This window comes from Eublepharis macularius, chromosome 3, assembly GCF_028583425.1.
Source record: "Eublepharis macularius isolate TG4126 chromosome 3, MPM_Emac_v1.0, whole genome shotgun sequence".
Classification (NCBI taxonomy): domain Eukaryota; kingdom Metazoa; phylum Chordata; class Lepidosauria; order Squamata; family Eublepharidae; genus Eublepharis; species Eublepharis macularius.
This window is the reverse complement of record NC_072792.1, coordinates 158,963,548-158,981,383: the sequence shown is the minus strand read 5'-3', so window position 1 is coordinate 158,981,383 and position 17,836 is coordinate 158,963,548. Positions and strand designations below refer to the sequence as shown.

Below are 17,836 nucleotides of genomic sequence, written 5' to 3'. Positions count from 1 at the left end.
CAGCAGGAAGGAAGAGGAAGCAATTAATTAGGTTAAAACTGAAAGAACAAAAAAAAGCAAGACTATTGTTTTTTTGTTTTGTTTAGAAAATGTATACCCCACCTTTATGTCTTCATCAATGCCACCCAGGCTGCTAACGAAGGATTCCATTCTCCTGGTGGTAGAGGGGGACTCCCTGCCTCCCATTCCTGTTACCCGCTGCCACTCTTCAGCTTTGGCTGTGGCATCATGTCATTTCCAATAAAAACCCAGAAGTGCCAGTGGGTAGCTCTAGGAATGGCAGGAAACTCTACAATAAACCTATGGAGTTTATGGTGATTCCTAGAGCTACCTTGTCACTTTTGGTTTTTTTGCCAAAAGAGACGTGATGTTGTAGGCAGCGTCACAGTCCCCCATACCCTTGCACACAGCTCTTCCAATAGCTTCCAAACACCGTGGCTAACAGATTAAAAGCATATATAGTAAAAAAAAGTCTTAAAACTAAACAAAAACACATCCTTAAAATAATTAAAACTAAGATAAAATCAACATACAAAACCATAAAAACAATAAAACAGAGCAGAAAAGATGGATCACTAAGGAAACACCAGACAAATAAAAAAATGTCTTCACTCACTGGCTGAACATGGCAACAGAAGGGACAGGCTAGAGACGCTAGCCTCCAGGAGGGGCCTGGAGATCTCCCAAATTTACAATTGAACTCCAGACTACAGAGATCTGTTTCTCTGGAGAAAATGGCTGCTTTGAAGAGGGAACTCCATGGCATTACACCTTGCTGAGGTCCCTCCCCAAGGCTCCACCCCCACACACAAATGTCCAGGAATTTCCCAGACCTGAGATGGTAACCTTAGCATAGGCAAGTTGGAAGACAGTGTTCCAGAATGTTGGTGCCACAGCTAAGAAACCCTCCCCCGTGTTGCACCTGCCTGATCTCAAAAGGTAGGGACACCTGAAGGAGGACCTCAGAAGATGGCTGCAGTGGTCAGGTAGGTTCTCAAGTACATATGCAATAACATCTTACCCATGAAGATGGATTTTTATGGGGAATACCGTTACTATAGTAAATGCTACGTGGAACCCACATTTCAATTCTTCTTGCAGGAGATCTCTTAGCCATGCAAAAGTGTGTGTGGGGGGGCTTTAGTACTGACCCACTTTATGTGTGGACTAAAAGGGGGCAGACAAATGTTTTATCATGTTGCCTGTCCTAAAACTGCATTAGGTTACAAAAATGTAGGAGAAAAATTAATCTTTAAGAGAAAGATTTGTCAGGTAGGGAGCACATGTATGCTTTATATGTATTAAGATCCCATGTTCAATCCCTGGCATATCCAAGGAGCAGAGCTTGGTGAGACCTCACCCTAGAGATGTGAAGTCCGGGGGGGGGGGGGATTGTTTTCTTTTGTAACAAGGGAAATGTGCTACGATAGCACAGAATACAACAATTTGCAGCTTTCTGTCGCTTTAGCATTAGCTGTATTTGCTTTTTTGCTTGTAGAAAACCAAGGCATTTATAATGGTTGTTGTGGGTTTTCCGGGCTGTATTGCCGTGGTCTTGGCATTGTAGTTCCTGACGTTTCGCCAGCAGCTGTGGCTGGCATCTTCAGAGGTGTAGCACCAAAAGACAGAGATCTCTCAGTGTCACAGTGTCACTGACACTGAGAGATCTCTGTCTTTTGGTGCTACACCTCTGAAGATGCCAGCCACAGCTGCTGGCGAAACGTCAGGAACTACAATGCCAAGACCACGGCAATACAGCCCGGAAAATCCACAACAACCATCGTTCTCCGGCCGTGAAAGCCTTCGACAATACATCAAGGCATTTATAGTTTTGAATTCCATAAATATGTCAGAGTACAAATTTTAACTAATGTATCTTATGTTAAAGCAGCAAAATAGGTTTCAGTTTTATGTGAAAATAAATATTGCACATATTGAATATTCCTCTCAGATGTCTTTTTTTCCCTCACAGAAAAAAACCCCCACAGCTTTACAATTTTTGGAAGTGTTATATCTCTTCCTGGGAGTATGGGAAGTATACAGCACTAGGCTGGACAGAGCCATAGCCTAAGTATAGACAGATTCTTCTGTCCTAAGAAAGCGAAACCAAAGTGCATGGCAGGTTCAGGAAAACTGGGTTCAAACCTTAATCTAAACCCACACATCTCTTATCTATAAAATGGGAATTATGGTGCCTCAGCTCATAAGGATGTTGCAAGGGAAGGCCTGCAAAACATTCTGCATTTTTTATGTACCCACTGGTTACCAACAGTGAAACAAAGAGTTCATGAGACAATTTTACCACTTTAAATTAAAGTTGGTAGCAAGATATCGCTTGTGATCAAGCATGGATGGAAAGAAGAACCCTTTATTATTAAAAACGCTTGTATACAGAAGACGTTTTAAGGAGAGGACGTTTTCCCAATACACTTTCTATTGCAAGTTCTACTTCACATCATTGCCAAATGAGTATGATAGAGTTTGTATTCCTGCCTCTGTGACCAGGAGCGCTTGCATATTACAAATATATACAAACAAAGCAAGCAGATTAGTACTTGGCAGTATGCACCCATACTCCAAGAATTCAGGGCTTTCCCAGCGGGATTTTAAAACTGACACAACTCAGACAGTCCTAACTTCGTTCCAAACTGCTACCGGGGATATGTCTCTGTGCAGGCAAGCCAACATAAGCATGCCAAGTTCCAGTGCCAAAGAAACCCTACTCAGAGACCTCATAATGGGCAGGGACGTTTGAAACAAGTTATTTGCTCTCAGATACAGTTTCATAGCAAGAATTCCTTCTCATGGACACTGAGATCGTATATAAATATAAACTAGAGTTGTCACTGACATGTTGCCTAGTGTGAAAATCATTGTGAATTTAGACTAGTTATTGGAAATGTCAGGAATACAGTCATGGAATGATAGATAAGGAAGTCAGCTAAGTCCTAATAGAGTTGCCAACGTCCAGGTGAAGATCTCCTGGAATTACCATTGATCTCCAAAAGTCAATTTCCCTGGAGAAAATGGTTGCTTTGGAGGGTGGACTCCATGCCCTGCCCTACAGCAGGATTCACTAACATTCATTAAGATCATTCATTAAATACTCATATCCAAACTGCATTACCCAGATCAGGAGTGGGCATCATCTGTCTTCTCAAGGGCTGCTCTATTCTCCACAGAATTGTACCAAGATAAGGAATATTTTTTACCATATGACCTTACTGCATTATACCTGGTAAGATTTATTATAGGCAAAACCCAGAAAGCTAAGATCTGGGAGATCCAAATTTGAATTTCCACTCTGCGATGGAAACGTGCTGAGCAACCTTGTGCCAGCCACATACCTTAAGCCCAACCTACCTCATAGTTTTGTTATGAGGATAAAATGGAGGAGAGGAGAAGGAGGTAAGCCACTATGGGTCCCCACTGGGGGAAAAGGCACGGTATAAATGAAATAAATAAACCAACTGATTTTTCAAACATAACCTTCAGAAACAAATTTCTTTTCCTTATGAATGTGGACCGATTCGTACACCTCTTAAAGTTTGCTGGGGTACCATAGTCCAGAAAAAACTGCTTCATGGACCACAAAATTAGCTAGCTCAAAAAAAAAAAGCCCTTTGGGACCTAATGCAGTTGTATTGTTTTCTTAAGACTGATACATTATCTAGGACTTTGTTAATGCCCACTGCTATGGTTACTTAGATATGCAACGTCATCATTGTGTGTCAGTCAATTCAGATATAAAGCTCTACTCAAGAACATACAGTGCTTACACTGCCCTTTCCATAAGCTTTTAGATTCGCTCCCTCTGCAAATCAGTTTGCCATAACATGCAAAGCAGAAAACTATAGTTTTAAGCAAACTATAGCTTGCCTTGAAACAAGCATTGGGAACCAAGAGTCCAGGCCAAGCAGTGGTCATCCAAGCCTGTATATATGTTAAAATAGGGTTATACAAAAGAAAAATGAAAGAGTGAGGTCCAGGGTCAAAGCTGAATGGGCAAGCTCGGTTCACACACAATTCAATCATTAGAGGTTAGACAATCATGTACATGGTACTCTACAAAGAGATGTTCTCATCCTAAACACACACACATGAAAGAAAATCTTGATAACTAGATTATTCATCAAAAGATTGGCCAAATCCAAAAATCCATGCCAGTCCCAGCATCCAGCTCTGAGTGTAAAGATTATCGGACATTACGCAAAAAAAAAAAATAGTTGGGCACTGACTGCCCCTCATCACCAGTGGGTGCCAAAAATGGACCTAATTGTTAGGCATTCCTGAACTGATCAACAGCTTGTTATATAGATATCTCTGGAGCACAGGCATCCTCTCCCATTACTAATTAGAATGTTCCTTATAAAAGGCAATAGGGGGGATCTGTTTGGCTTCTATCTTACACAAAGTATCACCATGGAAATTAAAGATCATAAAATTCAATTTTTACTAAGGAACCAAAATATGCCTGTGATCAGTAGACAAATGTTTTGCCATGGACAGACATTAAGGCCCAAGAGCAACATGTTATGAACTGTGCTGGAGCAGCTTGAATGTGTGTGTGCTCTGTACGTTTTTATTGGCAGATTGGTGCTGGTTAAATATTGTGTTAACATACATAGCCGCTGATGGATGAACTTGGACTGGCTTATGACTAAAACAATGAAACTGTTTGAGAGACCTGAATGGAACTTCCAAGTAAGCAAGCTTAGGAGTATCGTGTAGTATAAATATGTTTTTTTTTAAATATTCCATCCAGGCAATCATGAAAAATATAGTGTTAGATTTGTCAGTTCTGCTCCTTCCAATGGAAGATTCCTTGCTTAGTGGATCCAGCCTCTAACTATGTAGTATGCATATGTGTAGTGGCACAGTTTTTTACTCTAACCATTTTGTATAACTCAGAGCAGATAATCCTAAAGGGTACAATCCTACACACAGTTATACTGACGTCAAAAGAATTAAGAATACACAACCGTGTGTTGAAGTGAACCTAAAACGGAATTAATTAAGACAGAGCTGTCCTAGGAACCAGCACAAACAGTAACTCTGTACCAATAATTAGTTCAAAACAGGACCAGAAATAATATTTCAAACTCCTAACAGCCAGTTCTTAACAGCTTTTAGGTAAGCAATTAGGTGCCAACATTACATTTTTAGGAACCAAAGTAACACAGCTCATGGATTTTTCTAGCTCTGTCTACAAATGCTAGCATTCAGATTCTGATTTTTAAAATGCAGCCAGCAAACCCCCAACTTTTGGTTAAAAACACTGGAGGTTCAGAGGAAGGGATACAGTTTTAAATCAAATTCATTTTTTTCAACTGTTAATCAGTGAGGAAGATAAAATTATTTTCATTGTAAGAGTTTCTGATTATCTCATTTGGGGGAGGGCACGAAACCAAACCCAAATTTCTGAACAAGACAATCAAACAACAACTTGTTTTGATCCATCAGCTGGATGGCCCTCACCTGCCACATGCAGGCAACATCAATTACATTCTAAGCTGACTAGGACAGGAGACTAAAACAAATCTACTACAAAGAAATATTGTTCCAGAAAGCCAACATAACTGCTCTTACACTGTCCGTAATTTTTTAATTTGTTCTGTTATGGCATTTCAGCACTACAAACTTAAGGAAGTTTAACGTTGGGATTCAAAGTTCTATGAAAAGACTTTGGGAGCTACAAGTGCAAACTTTTTGCCGCTACAGGTTTCTTTTCCCCAAAGTTTTTGTTTGGTTTTGGTGGAAAGATTTTGACAAAATGGTATAAAACCAAGAAGGATTTGATATATACATATGCCATTATTTGAAAGGGGGGTGAATCTGTTGGAAAGAAACTCTGAACAGACACTCAGAAGTAGTTCTTTTTTCCTCATTCATACATGCCTTTCTTTTTAGCTGTTGGTGAATATATAGACATACAAAGCTGCCTTGCCCAAGTCAGAACATTGGTCCATCTAGCTCAGTATTGTGTTCTTTGATTGGCAGTGGCTCTTCAGGGTCTTAGGATGTGTTGGGAAAGACCCTTAAGATTTTTTAAACTAAAGATATCAGGGTCAGGGATTAACATAGGACCTTCTGCATGCAAAGTATATGCTCTGCCACTAGGGTTGTCAACCCAGCGTTGGTGGCTGGAAATCTCCTGGAATTATAGCTGATCTCCAAGCAACAGAGATCAGTTCCCTTGGAGGAAATGGCAGATCTGGAAAGTGGACTCTATGGAATCATATCCCCACTGAGCTCCCTCTCCTCCCCAAACTCCGTCTTCCCCAGGCTCTGCCCCCAAATCTTCAGGAATTTCCCTGGCCAGACCTGGCAACCCTATCTGCCACTGAGCCATAGCCCTTCCACAAAGACAAAGTGAGGGAGAGGTTAACAATTACTAGTACTTAGTGACACTTCCTTGCTTATGTAAGACTCTAGGTTGCTTATGTAAGACTCTAGGTTGGAAAACTCTAGGTTGGGAATTCCCAGAGATTTGGGGGGCACAGCCTAGGCAGGATTGCGTTTGGGAATAGGAGGGACTTCAGCTGGGTATAAACACCATAGAGTTCACCTTTCAGGGCAGCCATTTTCTCTAAGGGAACTGATCTCTGTTGCCTAGAGATTAGTTGCAATTCCAGGAGATCTCCATCCACAACCTGGCTGCTACAGATCACCATGCCACCTAGCGTTACCAACAGACCTAGAGAAAAATACCCTGTCTCTTTAACAATGGCTTAACAGGACATTATTTACCAGATAATATTATTAACTACCATGTCACGCTGCAACTGCCCATTCACACACATCAAGCCTCTGTTAAAGGGATAGGATATTCTTTTCTGCAGGTCTTTCAGTGACCGCAATTCCACCTTCCTTTCCCTCTCCAGTCATCATATTATGGGAAAGTGAGAGAGATTTTAAACTACTAGGATGGAGTGAATATCTATTGTCACTATCTAACTGTAACATTTCTCAGCGTCCTCCCTGCTACCACCAAAAATATTTTGCAAAAAATATTTCCACCACTTCCCAGCTTGGAAACAGTGACACTTAATTATAATTAGACAAGCGCATAACTGGTTGCAATATCTATCTGCTTACCTCACTCTACATTGCTCCTGACTTGTTTGAATAACACCAGGCTCTGTGTTGATTTCCTCCTCTCTTGCTTCCCCTCACACTTTCAAACTACACCAGTTCCAGTGTACAATTCTCAGCCTACTCAGCAACTCCTCATCCTGATTCAACTGCCACTTCCTGCTTCAAAATGGCCGCTATAGGAAAACAACAAGAAATGGCCAGACAAGTCAACCCTGTCAAGAGCACTCAGGTGATCAAGGGGTCGTTGAACATTGGCAACAAAACACAACCCCTAGAGACAGAAAAAATAACTAGAGGTGCACACTGCAGCGGAGGCCTTATCACACTTCAACTGTGAACTGACAGTTGGATAGGGTTGCCAACCTCCAGGTGGAGCCTGGTGATCCAGACTATGGAGATGTTCCCTTGGAGAAAATGGCTGCTTTGGAAGGGGTATGGCACTATACCTGCTAAGTTCCCTCCCCTCCCTAGAGTTGGAGCAGAAAGCCAGTTTGAAAGTATATTAGGATTTTCTTCTCAAAGACACCAAGTCCTGTAGAATCAGGCCACTCAGTACCCACTGAAAATCCTGGACCATAGTAGCTCTCAGTTTTTACAGGAAATTCACTCAATGTTATTTCCATAGTAAGTTTATTTCCCTGTCTCTAAAATAAGAACAGCCCTTATTCTACTCTGCCTTATTTTTTAAAAAATGGCCCAGAATACTGCAGCCCTTTCAGCAATAATTGTTTAATGAATACCTTCAATTAGGGTTGCCAACTCCAGGTTGGGAAATTCCTGGCAATTTGGGGCATGGAGGGTGGGACCTCAGTGGGGACGTGAGGGACCTCAGTGGGGTATAATGCCATTGGGTCCACTCTCTAAAGCAGCCATTTTCTTCAGGGGAACTAATCTCTGTAGTCTGTAGATCAGTCGTAATTCTAGGAGATCTCCAAGTTCCACCTGGAGGTTGGAAACCCTATTTTCACTCCACATATACTTACATTGTCAAAAGGGAAAGTATGTTAAAAATTTCAGGTGGGAAACTGTGTTGGTCTGCATTAGAACAGCAAGATTTGAGTACAAAGACTGACAAAATTTCAAGGGTATAAGCTTTCGAGACTCAAAAGCTTATACTTTGAAAATTAACGTGCAAGTGGACTCGAATCTTGCTGAGTTAATAATCTTGCAATGGAATAAGCTATCACATTTTTATCTCACCCTTCCTTTGAAGAACTCAGGGTTCCCCCTCCCCCTTTAACAACCTTGTGAGATACTAGGGTATGAGCTTTTAACAGTCAAACCTCCCTTCGACTCTCAAAAGCTCATACCTTGAAAATCTAGTTGGTCTTTAAGGAGCAGCTGGATCCAAATCTTGCTCTTCTTCTGCAGACCAACATGGCTACCCACCTGAAACTATCTTTTGAGATATGTTAGGCTGAAAGAGAATGACTAACCCAAGGATGCCCACTCAGCTCCATAGCAGAATGGGGATCTGAACTCAGGATTCCACAGTCCTGGCCTCATCATATTAATTAGTATATCACACTGGCTCTTCCCAAACTTGTTAAAACACATGCCCTCATGTAATTTAACCCTCCTTCCTAGAACCATTTTCAGATTTAAGCAGCATTATTCAGTACATGATTACTTTGAATAAGTCCTGGAGTGTCCAAGTGTGCATAGAACTAAAGCCATAAAGAAATAGGTCTTGGCATCTGAGCTATCTACACACCCCAGGCTTTAAGGGGTGGGGGCCCCTTCGAATTCTATACTACCAGAAAGAATCTTCATCATGGAGTATGTCTTGCCAGAAAAGTAAATTTAAGACTCATGGACAACCATTAAGGTACCTGTGATAAGCAATTTAGTACACAAAAGACATACAAGTGCCTGTCACAGCATGTGATGTACTGGCACAATGAATCAGATATCCCAGCGGTAACAGTCTATTAACAAACAATCCTTAGGTTCTTCAATGAACTCACATCAGAAAATGATTATGAGCAAGAACAGCTTGTCATTTGGGGGCCAATGTTCATAAACAAGTGTGGGGTTGCCAACATTTGTTTCCAGGCAAGGCTCCTGCGCCTTTAACAACAACAACTCAGGCAATAATCAACAGATGGAGGGTTTTTTTGAGAGAAGATCCTGTTGTGGTCAGAAATTTTATTTTCAGTATACCTGCCTGTCATGCTGCTGCTAGAAAAGAGAATACACTATTTATTTTTACTATTTTATTTTAAAAATTTCTATGCCACTCTTCCACTCAGCTTAGGGTCCTCAAATCGACAAACAATCAAAAACATTTCAAAAAAGCCTTGAAATACATATTATAAAAACAGCAATTAAACAAAATACATATACCGTTAAAACATATACGCTGGAACAAGGTTCAATAAGGGAATGTCAGGTAAAACAGATACGTTATCACCCTCTGGCAGAAGACACCAATAGAGAAGGACAGATGGATATCCCTTGTGAGGGAATTCCATATTTTTTATGCCATGGCTGAGAAGGCCTTTTCTCTGGTTGCACTTCATCTAACCTCAGACAGCAAGGGCCCCTGAAGATGACCATAGTGGTTGGGTAGGCTGGAACTCTGTGGGAACCCACAGACCAGGAGCCAAGCAGCAGTCCCACTGCACCATCTTGCAGAACAGTACATCCTAGTCCTAACCCTGAAAGGAGCTCCAGAAGAATGCCATGGTCAATGATATCAAATGCTGCTAAGAGGTCCAGGAGGATCAATAGAGTTGCATCTCATGGTGCAGATCTTCAACTAGGGAGGCCTGGGCTGTTTTAGCCTACTAACCAGCCCTGAACCAGATGGAAAGGATCCAAGAAATCCGCTTCATATAGGGATCTCAGGACCTGTCCTACCACTACTTGTTCAAGATTGGTACATTTGAGACTGGACAATATTCATATCTCCCAGGTCCAGAGTAGGTTTCTTTAGGAATGGACCCACTACCACCTGTTTCAAGGCAGGGGAGGCATTTACTGTTTCCTGAACCCAGTCAGTCAGCACCCCCTCCCCTGGCAGATTTAAGCAACCATGAGGGACAAGGAGCAAGCAAGCAGGTGGTAGGCGTCAGTTTTCCCAGAATCCTGTCCACATCCACAGAGTGAATAAACTGTAAAGTACCCCATAAAACTGGTATGATAACATAACATAACATTCGATTTATATACCGCCCTTCAGGACAACTTAATGCCCACTCAGAGCGGTTTACAAAGTGTTATTATTACCCCACAACAATCACCCTGTGAGGTGGGTGGGGCTAAGAGAGCTCAAGAGAACTGTGACTCGCCCAAGGTCACCCAGCTGGCTTTGTGGAGGAGTGGGGAGTGATCCAGCGAAGACCAATGCCGAACATCACAGGTGAAGACTGGTGAATATCACCAGTGAAGACCAATGCCAAACAGCATGCCCTCTGCCAAAGTGATCTGAAGCAGAATCTCTCAAAGGACTTTTTAAAAGAAAATCTCCACAAAAATATGGGCTGTGGGAGTAATTTCAGATGACACAGCACCGCATGGTGATTGTTTATAATCATACCATATGGCACATGTATCTGTGTGGGCAGTCACTTATCTGCAGTGCATAGCTGCATAACGAAACTGATCTTACCATATCTCCTTTGTGTGGACACTCACTATAGATTCTGAACTCCTCGTTGTGCACACAATTGCTAAACAGAGAGATTCTAAATAGTCACTGTGTAAGCTATATCATCTGAAATGACCCTCAGTTTTGCTGTTTTAAACTGTTTTAAATTGTAAGTTTTATTGTAACGTTTTTACAGAATGTAATCAGCCCTGAGCCTGCCTGTGCGGGGAGGCGGAATAAAAGTCGAATGAAAAGTCAAATGAATGAAATAATCAGTCTTGCCCATATACACTGCTGTGTATACTGTACTTGCCACCATCTTGAAACCCACTACATACCATTGGTCTAGGCAAAGAATGTGGCCAATCCTTATTATGAGGCAATGGGAAACCAAACTCCAAGGAGGGGATTTCCCACTAAATCATATTCCACAGAATTCCCATTTCTCTTCAAAAATGTGGTAAGAAAAATACACTGCTGAAATGTCATGCTTCATATAAGGATTAGTTCAAATAAAAATCAAGATTTATTAAATCTCAGAAGAGGCAGTGCTTCATCAATCCTACAGGCTGAAGAATTAGACTGGGTTTTAATAAATAAATTTATTCTTTAGAGGACAAGATCTTTCAAGGGCAGCCTGTCCCCATGTTCAATAATATGAAAATATGGTAAGCAATGTTTGTCTGTTTGTATTTTATTTATCTATGTTAATTTCTTTAAAAATCCAACTACTGTATTTCTTAACTGTATTGTATTTCTCAATCTGCTATATGTGTCTAAATGAATCTGCAGGTATGTTTCACTTAGTAGCTGGTTATGCTGAATCTGCTGTGGTGTTGTATCTGCTAGTTTTACTTAATGTTTTTTGTTATTGAATAGAATGCTTACTTACAAACCCAGCCTTGCTTATGAATTACTGAGTTAGATGTAAGATTAACAGCAAATATCTAATGCATTGTTTCAGAAAGATTTCATATTTATGCTTGACTTTATGCGTTTTCAAATTTTCTGCTACCATTTACCCAATTGTATCTGTTCACTGAATGTCCTAAATGTTGTTCATTATTGTACTTGCTCAGTGAATGTCCTAACTGCTGATAATATTGTATTACACTTTGGCTCTCAATGAGAAAGGTGGACTATAAATGAATATATATAAATCTGGTAACAAAATTATCTGAACAATACATAATTTTGTGCAGTAGCCTATATTCAACCACATTCCAAAAACTAAAGGCACTTCTGCTTTTCTAAGAGGAGATGGTAATTTCCACTGATTCCCCTCTCCCACTGCATATCCCCATTAAATTGTACTTGGGGCCTGGAATAAAATGGGAGTGGAGGTGATTGTCAGAAATTGCCACTTCCCCTGAAGAAAACTTAGAGCGCCTACTCTGTGGTTGAAAACAAGCCACTAAGCCTTATTTTCCTGCGCACGCATCTGAAATTTGTTTGTGAATTGCGTGATACAATAGACTGACAGAATATTTCTCAAAATGATATATGAAAAGGCGGGGAGGGGGACAGTTTTTATAATCTGTTTGAGATTTGGTCATTAACACAGTACAATTTAATGTAGCCAAATGGACTCGTTTCATTCTAATTATTTTAATACTCAGACATTCTGATAAAGAAAATGTTATTTAAATAGGGTTGCAACGGCATCAGACACAGCGTACAATACAAAAAAACCCCTCACTGTAATGAGTTTAGTATTATCACAGAGTTAGATAGTTGTTTTCTGTTGTATTGCAGTAGTTTATCCAGAAAGACTGGTGTAAGGTGTAGACTGAAAGAGACGCAGCAACTAAATTAGCAGCCACAAAACTCGTTTCATTAGCCCTCTTGTTCACACAAACCTATGTTAGCAATTTTTGACAGAAGAAGCCCGCGCTCTTCCTCCTTTTATAAATGATACCCACCCTGGAGGAGAGTCTGAACTGTCCATGCTTGAGTAAATCTACCTCATATAAGATACCTGTGGATTTTTTTGTCATGGTGCTCACTGGTACTGAATACCAGCACCTTTTTCAGGGTTCTCCTAAGTCCTGATCCTCAGGAGCCAGCCTGCCCCACTCAACCAGAGGAAGAGAGAGCAGACCCACTGGAACAGCCCACAATATGCCCGAGAGCCCAGGTCCACGAGAAAGATTCTCTCCCAGGAGTCCCCACTGCATCGCACCCCTCTCGTTCTCTGTTGTGATCAGGAAGACGGAAAATATTTATGAAGTGCACTTATAACCCAGACAGACATTAAAATCCCAATAAGCAATCTGGCAGCCTGCTGCAGTAATTCTCTAAGGAGAATGCGCTTGAGGGGATTTAATGACATTTTAATGCAATCCCTGCAAATAGGAGATTTCCTCCCAGCTTGGTTCTCTTTAGTGTTCGTGCTATTTATTCTGGAATAGTCTCAGGCAGGGCCAGATTTTTTAAAAATACAAGCCCTGTGTGTGTGTGTGTGTGTAGGAGGAGAACAGGAATGTACACAGGACAATATTCTGGGCCCCCACCAAATCTCTGACTCAGAAATCACACTTTCTCTTTTGCCAAGTTTTGCATATAGAAGCAATCCCACACAGAGAAAATATATTCTGAGATGCAAAATATTTTTTTAAAAACATAGAGCCAGGAATAAGGGACAACTTTTACTCTAAGAATCTCCCAGATATACGACAAAGAGTATCTGTACTATTTAAGAGTGCTAGATTAGGTCCACAGCCTCTTCAAAGAGCTTACTGCAGATTTTAGGTTTTTGTTCCCTCTTTATTCCACCCTTCCTCCAAGAAGCTCAGGGTAGCCATACATATTTGGAGACTTGCTCTAGCCATACTTTATTCACCACAACGACCCTGTGAGGTAGACCCCATGTGGTTATGACTTGCCCAGACTTATGGCTGGATGTGAACCTAGACTGCCCTCCATGGTTCCCAAACTAGATATTTAACCCATTGCATTCCACATTCTTAACCCAGCTATATCCCATGAGAAATTCATCCAGGTTCAAAAAGAACTAAACAAAAGCATTTCAGTGTACTTTTTACAGTTGTTAAATATTACTCCCATTGTGATAAACACAGCAGGACTCAGGAGTCAGGACTGAAAAGAACTGGGAGTGCTTGTTACCACTATCTGCAAAATTCACAAACTAGATTTCACCAATAGCTTTTTGCAATCCATGTGTGGACGAATTCCCTAGACATAACTGGAGCATGGTAGGGGAGGGGGGTCAGTTTACTTTGAACCAGAATTTGCCACCCCTCCCTCCCAAAGCCCATTTTCAATTCAAGGGCTAAGGCATAACAACAACAATAAACATATATCGTTCTTCTAGACAGATTAGTGCCCCACTCAGAACAGTGAACAAAGTCAGTATTATCATTAACCCCACAATGTTTGTTTGTTTGTTTATGTTATTTACAGTCTGTCTTTCTCATTGAGGCTCAAGGCAGGTTACACAGTGTGAGATTAGTATAGTCAATATCAAAGACATTTCCATAAACAATGCTGTAAGGTAAATAAATATAAGTTTATAAATACAAGTAAATAAATACAATGTGCAAGAATGTTAAAAACGGATGGAATACCTCTGACCATGGGCAGAATACTAATCCTTCTTTAGTTAATAACCACCTACAGCCCTTATACACACCTGATCTTCTGAATCAAGGGATGCAATAATGATAAATTACACTCCAGGCACCAAGTTGGGGGCGGGGGACTAGCCACAATACATAATTCATTCAATTTACTAATGCCTTCCAGCTATGCTAGCTAAACGGAGCCTCCATGATCAGCATACAACAAAACACCAGTTGCGGAAGTGGGGAGCTTTTGCCTTCATACCCAACTTGTGGACTTCCTGGAAGCACCTGGCTAACTGCTGCTGGAAACAGTAAAATGGGCTAGACAATCTGAGCAACAATATAAGAAGAACCCTGTTGGAGGCCTTCAAATATTCATACCCTTTTTAAACAGTTCGTTTTCCTTAACAAAGATAGTGCATGTAGGTATAAACAAGAGTACAGATACGTAATACAGAAACAGAATTCTGTATACAAAGTATAGATTTTCCTATTATTCAAGTAAATTCCAGATACAGCAGGGGACAGCACAGACCCTTACTGAGCAGGAGAGCAAGGTAGAGATCTGGCAATATTCTCTCTCATTATTAGCTACTTGATTACCACAGCTGCAGTAAGATCTCAGGCAAAGAAAGTAGCCATTCTCTAAAGGCTACATTCTCTAAAGGCTACTAGGCAAAAATTTCCTAAAAGGTCATCACCTCTGGGCAGAAAGATGAATGATCCCTGAATGCAGCTTGTCATGAGAGATGGTCAACACAGTTTCTTGTCACATATAGTGGGAAGCTCCCAATAAATGCACCACCACCACCCAACCATCCATATATGCCAAATGTATATGCTCCAAAACTTAAATTTATTACACTGTCACACATGACAATCTGTGCTTGGTTTGCAGTGTGGGACGTTGTTTAACACCAAGAGCCAAGCCCCGCCCCCGAGTTTAAATCTCACCTCCTCCACAAACTCTCTTCCTTAGGCCATATGCAAATCAACCTTCTCCCTTCAGTAATATGGCCTACTTTACAGAACTGTTGTGCAGTTAATCAAGCTAAAGTATATAAAGCGCTTCTAGCAGTCAGAGGGAAAGCGTTCTAATAAAACACGAAGGGCTTATGCACACTTTCTTAGAAGTAAATCCCACTGAATTCAGTGGGACTTGTTTCCCTGTAAATCTGCATAGGTTCGGGCTGGTTTATTGGCAGAGGAGTGACTTCCTTGCAGGAGTATCGCCCAGCTGTTCTGATCTATTGCCATTTTAAAAGCCCCCTGCTGTTCCAAACTCAGGGAAAATACACACCGGGGCGCAAAGGGTCCAGTCGGGGCTGTCCAAAACGCCACCCAGAGCCGATCACTGGGCACTGGCGATGCCCACTCACCTACCCGCCCCTCTGCGTGGCCAGCAGCGAGCACGAGCGGCATTCACTCAAGCGCCAGCAGCCACCCTGGAAGAAGGGCCATCAATCACCCATCGAAGTGCAAACGCGCCTAAAAGCACACAGAGCGGGGCAGGCGGGAGGGAGCGCGCATGCGGCAGTCCAGGAGGAGGGGGGGGATCACGAGTCTCCCCCCCCCCCGAGGTTTCCCGGTTAAAGAACACGACGCGCAGGGCAGGGGCGGGGGGTTCTCCGGCGTGGGCGGGAGAGTCGCTCTCGGTCACGACTACCTGCGTGTGCAGCGAGCGATCCTACAGAGGAAGGCGGCGTAAAGCACGTCTCCTCGAGAAGTAAGCCCCACTGTCTTCACCGGGGCTTGCTCCTAGGTAGGCGTGCACAGGCTGGCTGCCTGAAAAAGGATTTCTGCCTCTCAGGCTGGAATTGGGCCCCCTCCACCTTTCCCTTTTAATGTGGTAGATTTAATTCAATACTCCCCCCCCCCCGCCAGATGACGACGCTGGTAACCCTCCGGCGATGCCCAGGAGGGAGCAGCGGGAAAAGACCGCCCGGAATAGACAGTCAGGGAGAGGGAAAGGCAGAGGAGGGGCGGGCGGCAAGAAGGGACAGCGGGGAGAGCTCCCCCTCCCTCCCATGAGGATAGTGTCAAGGGGGTAGCCGCGTTGGGCTGCAGTAGAACGGCCGGATCTGAGTCCAGGGGCACCTTAGAGGCCAACGAAATGTGCAGGGGAGACGCTTTCCAGAGCCAGAGCTCTCTTCTTCTGATACCTGAAGAAGGGAGCTTGACTCCGGTAAGCGTCTCTCCTGCGGATCTGGTTGGCCTCTAAGGTGCCCCTGGACTCCAACGCTGCAGCTCTCCCTCCCAGGTGACAGCGACGGCGGCGATCCTGCGCAGGCTCCACCTGGAAGTCAGCCCCACCAACTGCAGCCGGGCTGGATTCCCAGCAAAACGCGCTGGGTCGGACTTCACAGTCGCCATCCTCAAGCATGCGTGTGTCTTCGGGAGTAGATCCAAGTGGGTCAGGTTTACTCCCGAGTAAACATGCCCGCAGGATTGGAGCCAGCTGCAGACGTGAAGAAGGGACGGGCGAGAAAGAAATGCCCATCGGCGGAGGGGTGGAGGTGGAGGACAGCCTGCCCGGCAGAGGGAAGTCCCCAGAGGACTGGAGCGCAAACGACCGAGCTGGCCTCACCTTTTTGCCGTCGGAGAGCGCAGAGAGCCGGGACGCTCCGGCCAGGGAGGAAGAGCGTCCTTGCCCGAGGTGATCCTGTTGCGGGGACATCGCTTCTTCCATCAAGCTCCTCTGCCACCCCCGGCTGTTAGGCAGCCCGAAGGAAGCCCGGAGGCATTACACGCTCGTCCCCACCGCAGGGCGAGGCGAGGCAGCCCGGGCGCCGCTCCTGGCGCTTCTCATGGATGAACAGGGCAGCCCTTGTGCAGCGCGCAGCAGCAGCAACACTAGCCAAAGGGGCTTCGCTGCCGTTGCATCTGCCTGCACCAGCAGCCGGGAAGAGGCGAACCGAGCGCGGCAGGGACTGCGCAGCTAGCCACGCCCCCTCAAGCAAACCACGGGAGCGCCCTGTCGCCAAGCCCCACCCATGCACGGTAATCTGCATAGGAGGCCCCGCCCCGGCTGCTGCGTGGCCCCGCCTACCAACTGTGGTTTCTTGTCATCCTGCCTAATCGGCCACGCCTCTAGGTATGGCCCTGCCCACCCAAGTGTGTAGAAGGAATGCGTGGCGCGGCATGCAAGAGTTTAATTTTTTAAAAAAATGAAAACGGTTTGCAAGTAAAATGGGACTGTCATGGCCCCTTTTGGTCTCCTATATTTTGTCATGTGTGCATGCCTGCCTGCGCAAATATTGGCCAACGGAGGGAAGGTTTTATTCGTCGGACAAAGTAGGGGCTAGATCCAAAAGTGTGATGCCAGGATAACTCTTGCAGCGGCATCTTAACCCGAGTTACCTTCTGTTAACGTCAATGCGCCCGGAAGAGGGTAACTCTGCCTAGAAGACTTTCCTAGGAGTAGTAAGCCCCATTGAATATAATCGGACATACTTGCGAGTAGGCTGGTTTAGAATTGCTCATTCAATCTGTAATGCCCCAATCCCACCAGATTTCTTTCTTTTACTTTGCAAACAATTATCATACATAAAACTAATCTTGC

At 43.4% G+C, this 17,836-nt stretch overlaps 1 protein-coding gene across 1 annotated transcript in view; it reads right to left on the bottom strand.

Moving 5' to 3' along the window:
- The window catches only part of ARHGAP20 (Rho GTPase activating protein 20), a 106,289-nt gene extending 89,326 nt beyond the window's left edge, over positions 1 to 16,963 (bottom strand). The window contains exon 1 of the mRNA XM_054974447.1: positions 16,862 to 16,963. Within this exon, the coding sequence (XP_054830422.1) occupies positions 16,862 to 16,963 (102 nt within the window). The remainder of the gene's footprint in view (positions 1 to 16,861) is intronic.
- Between the last annotated feature and the right edge of the window lie 873 nt (positions 16,964 to 17,836).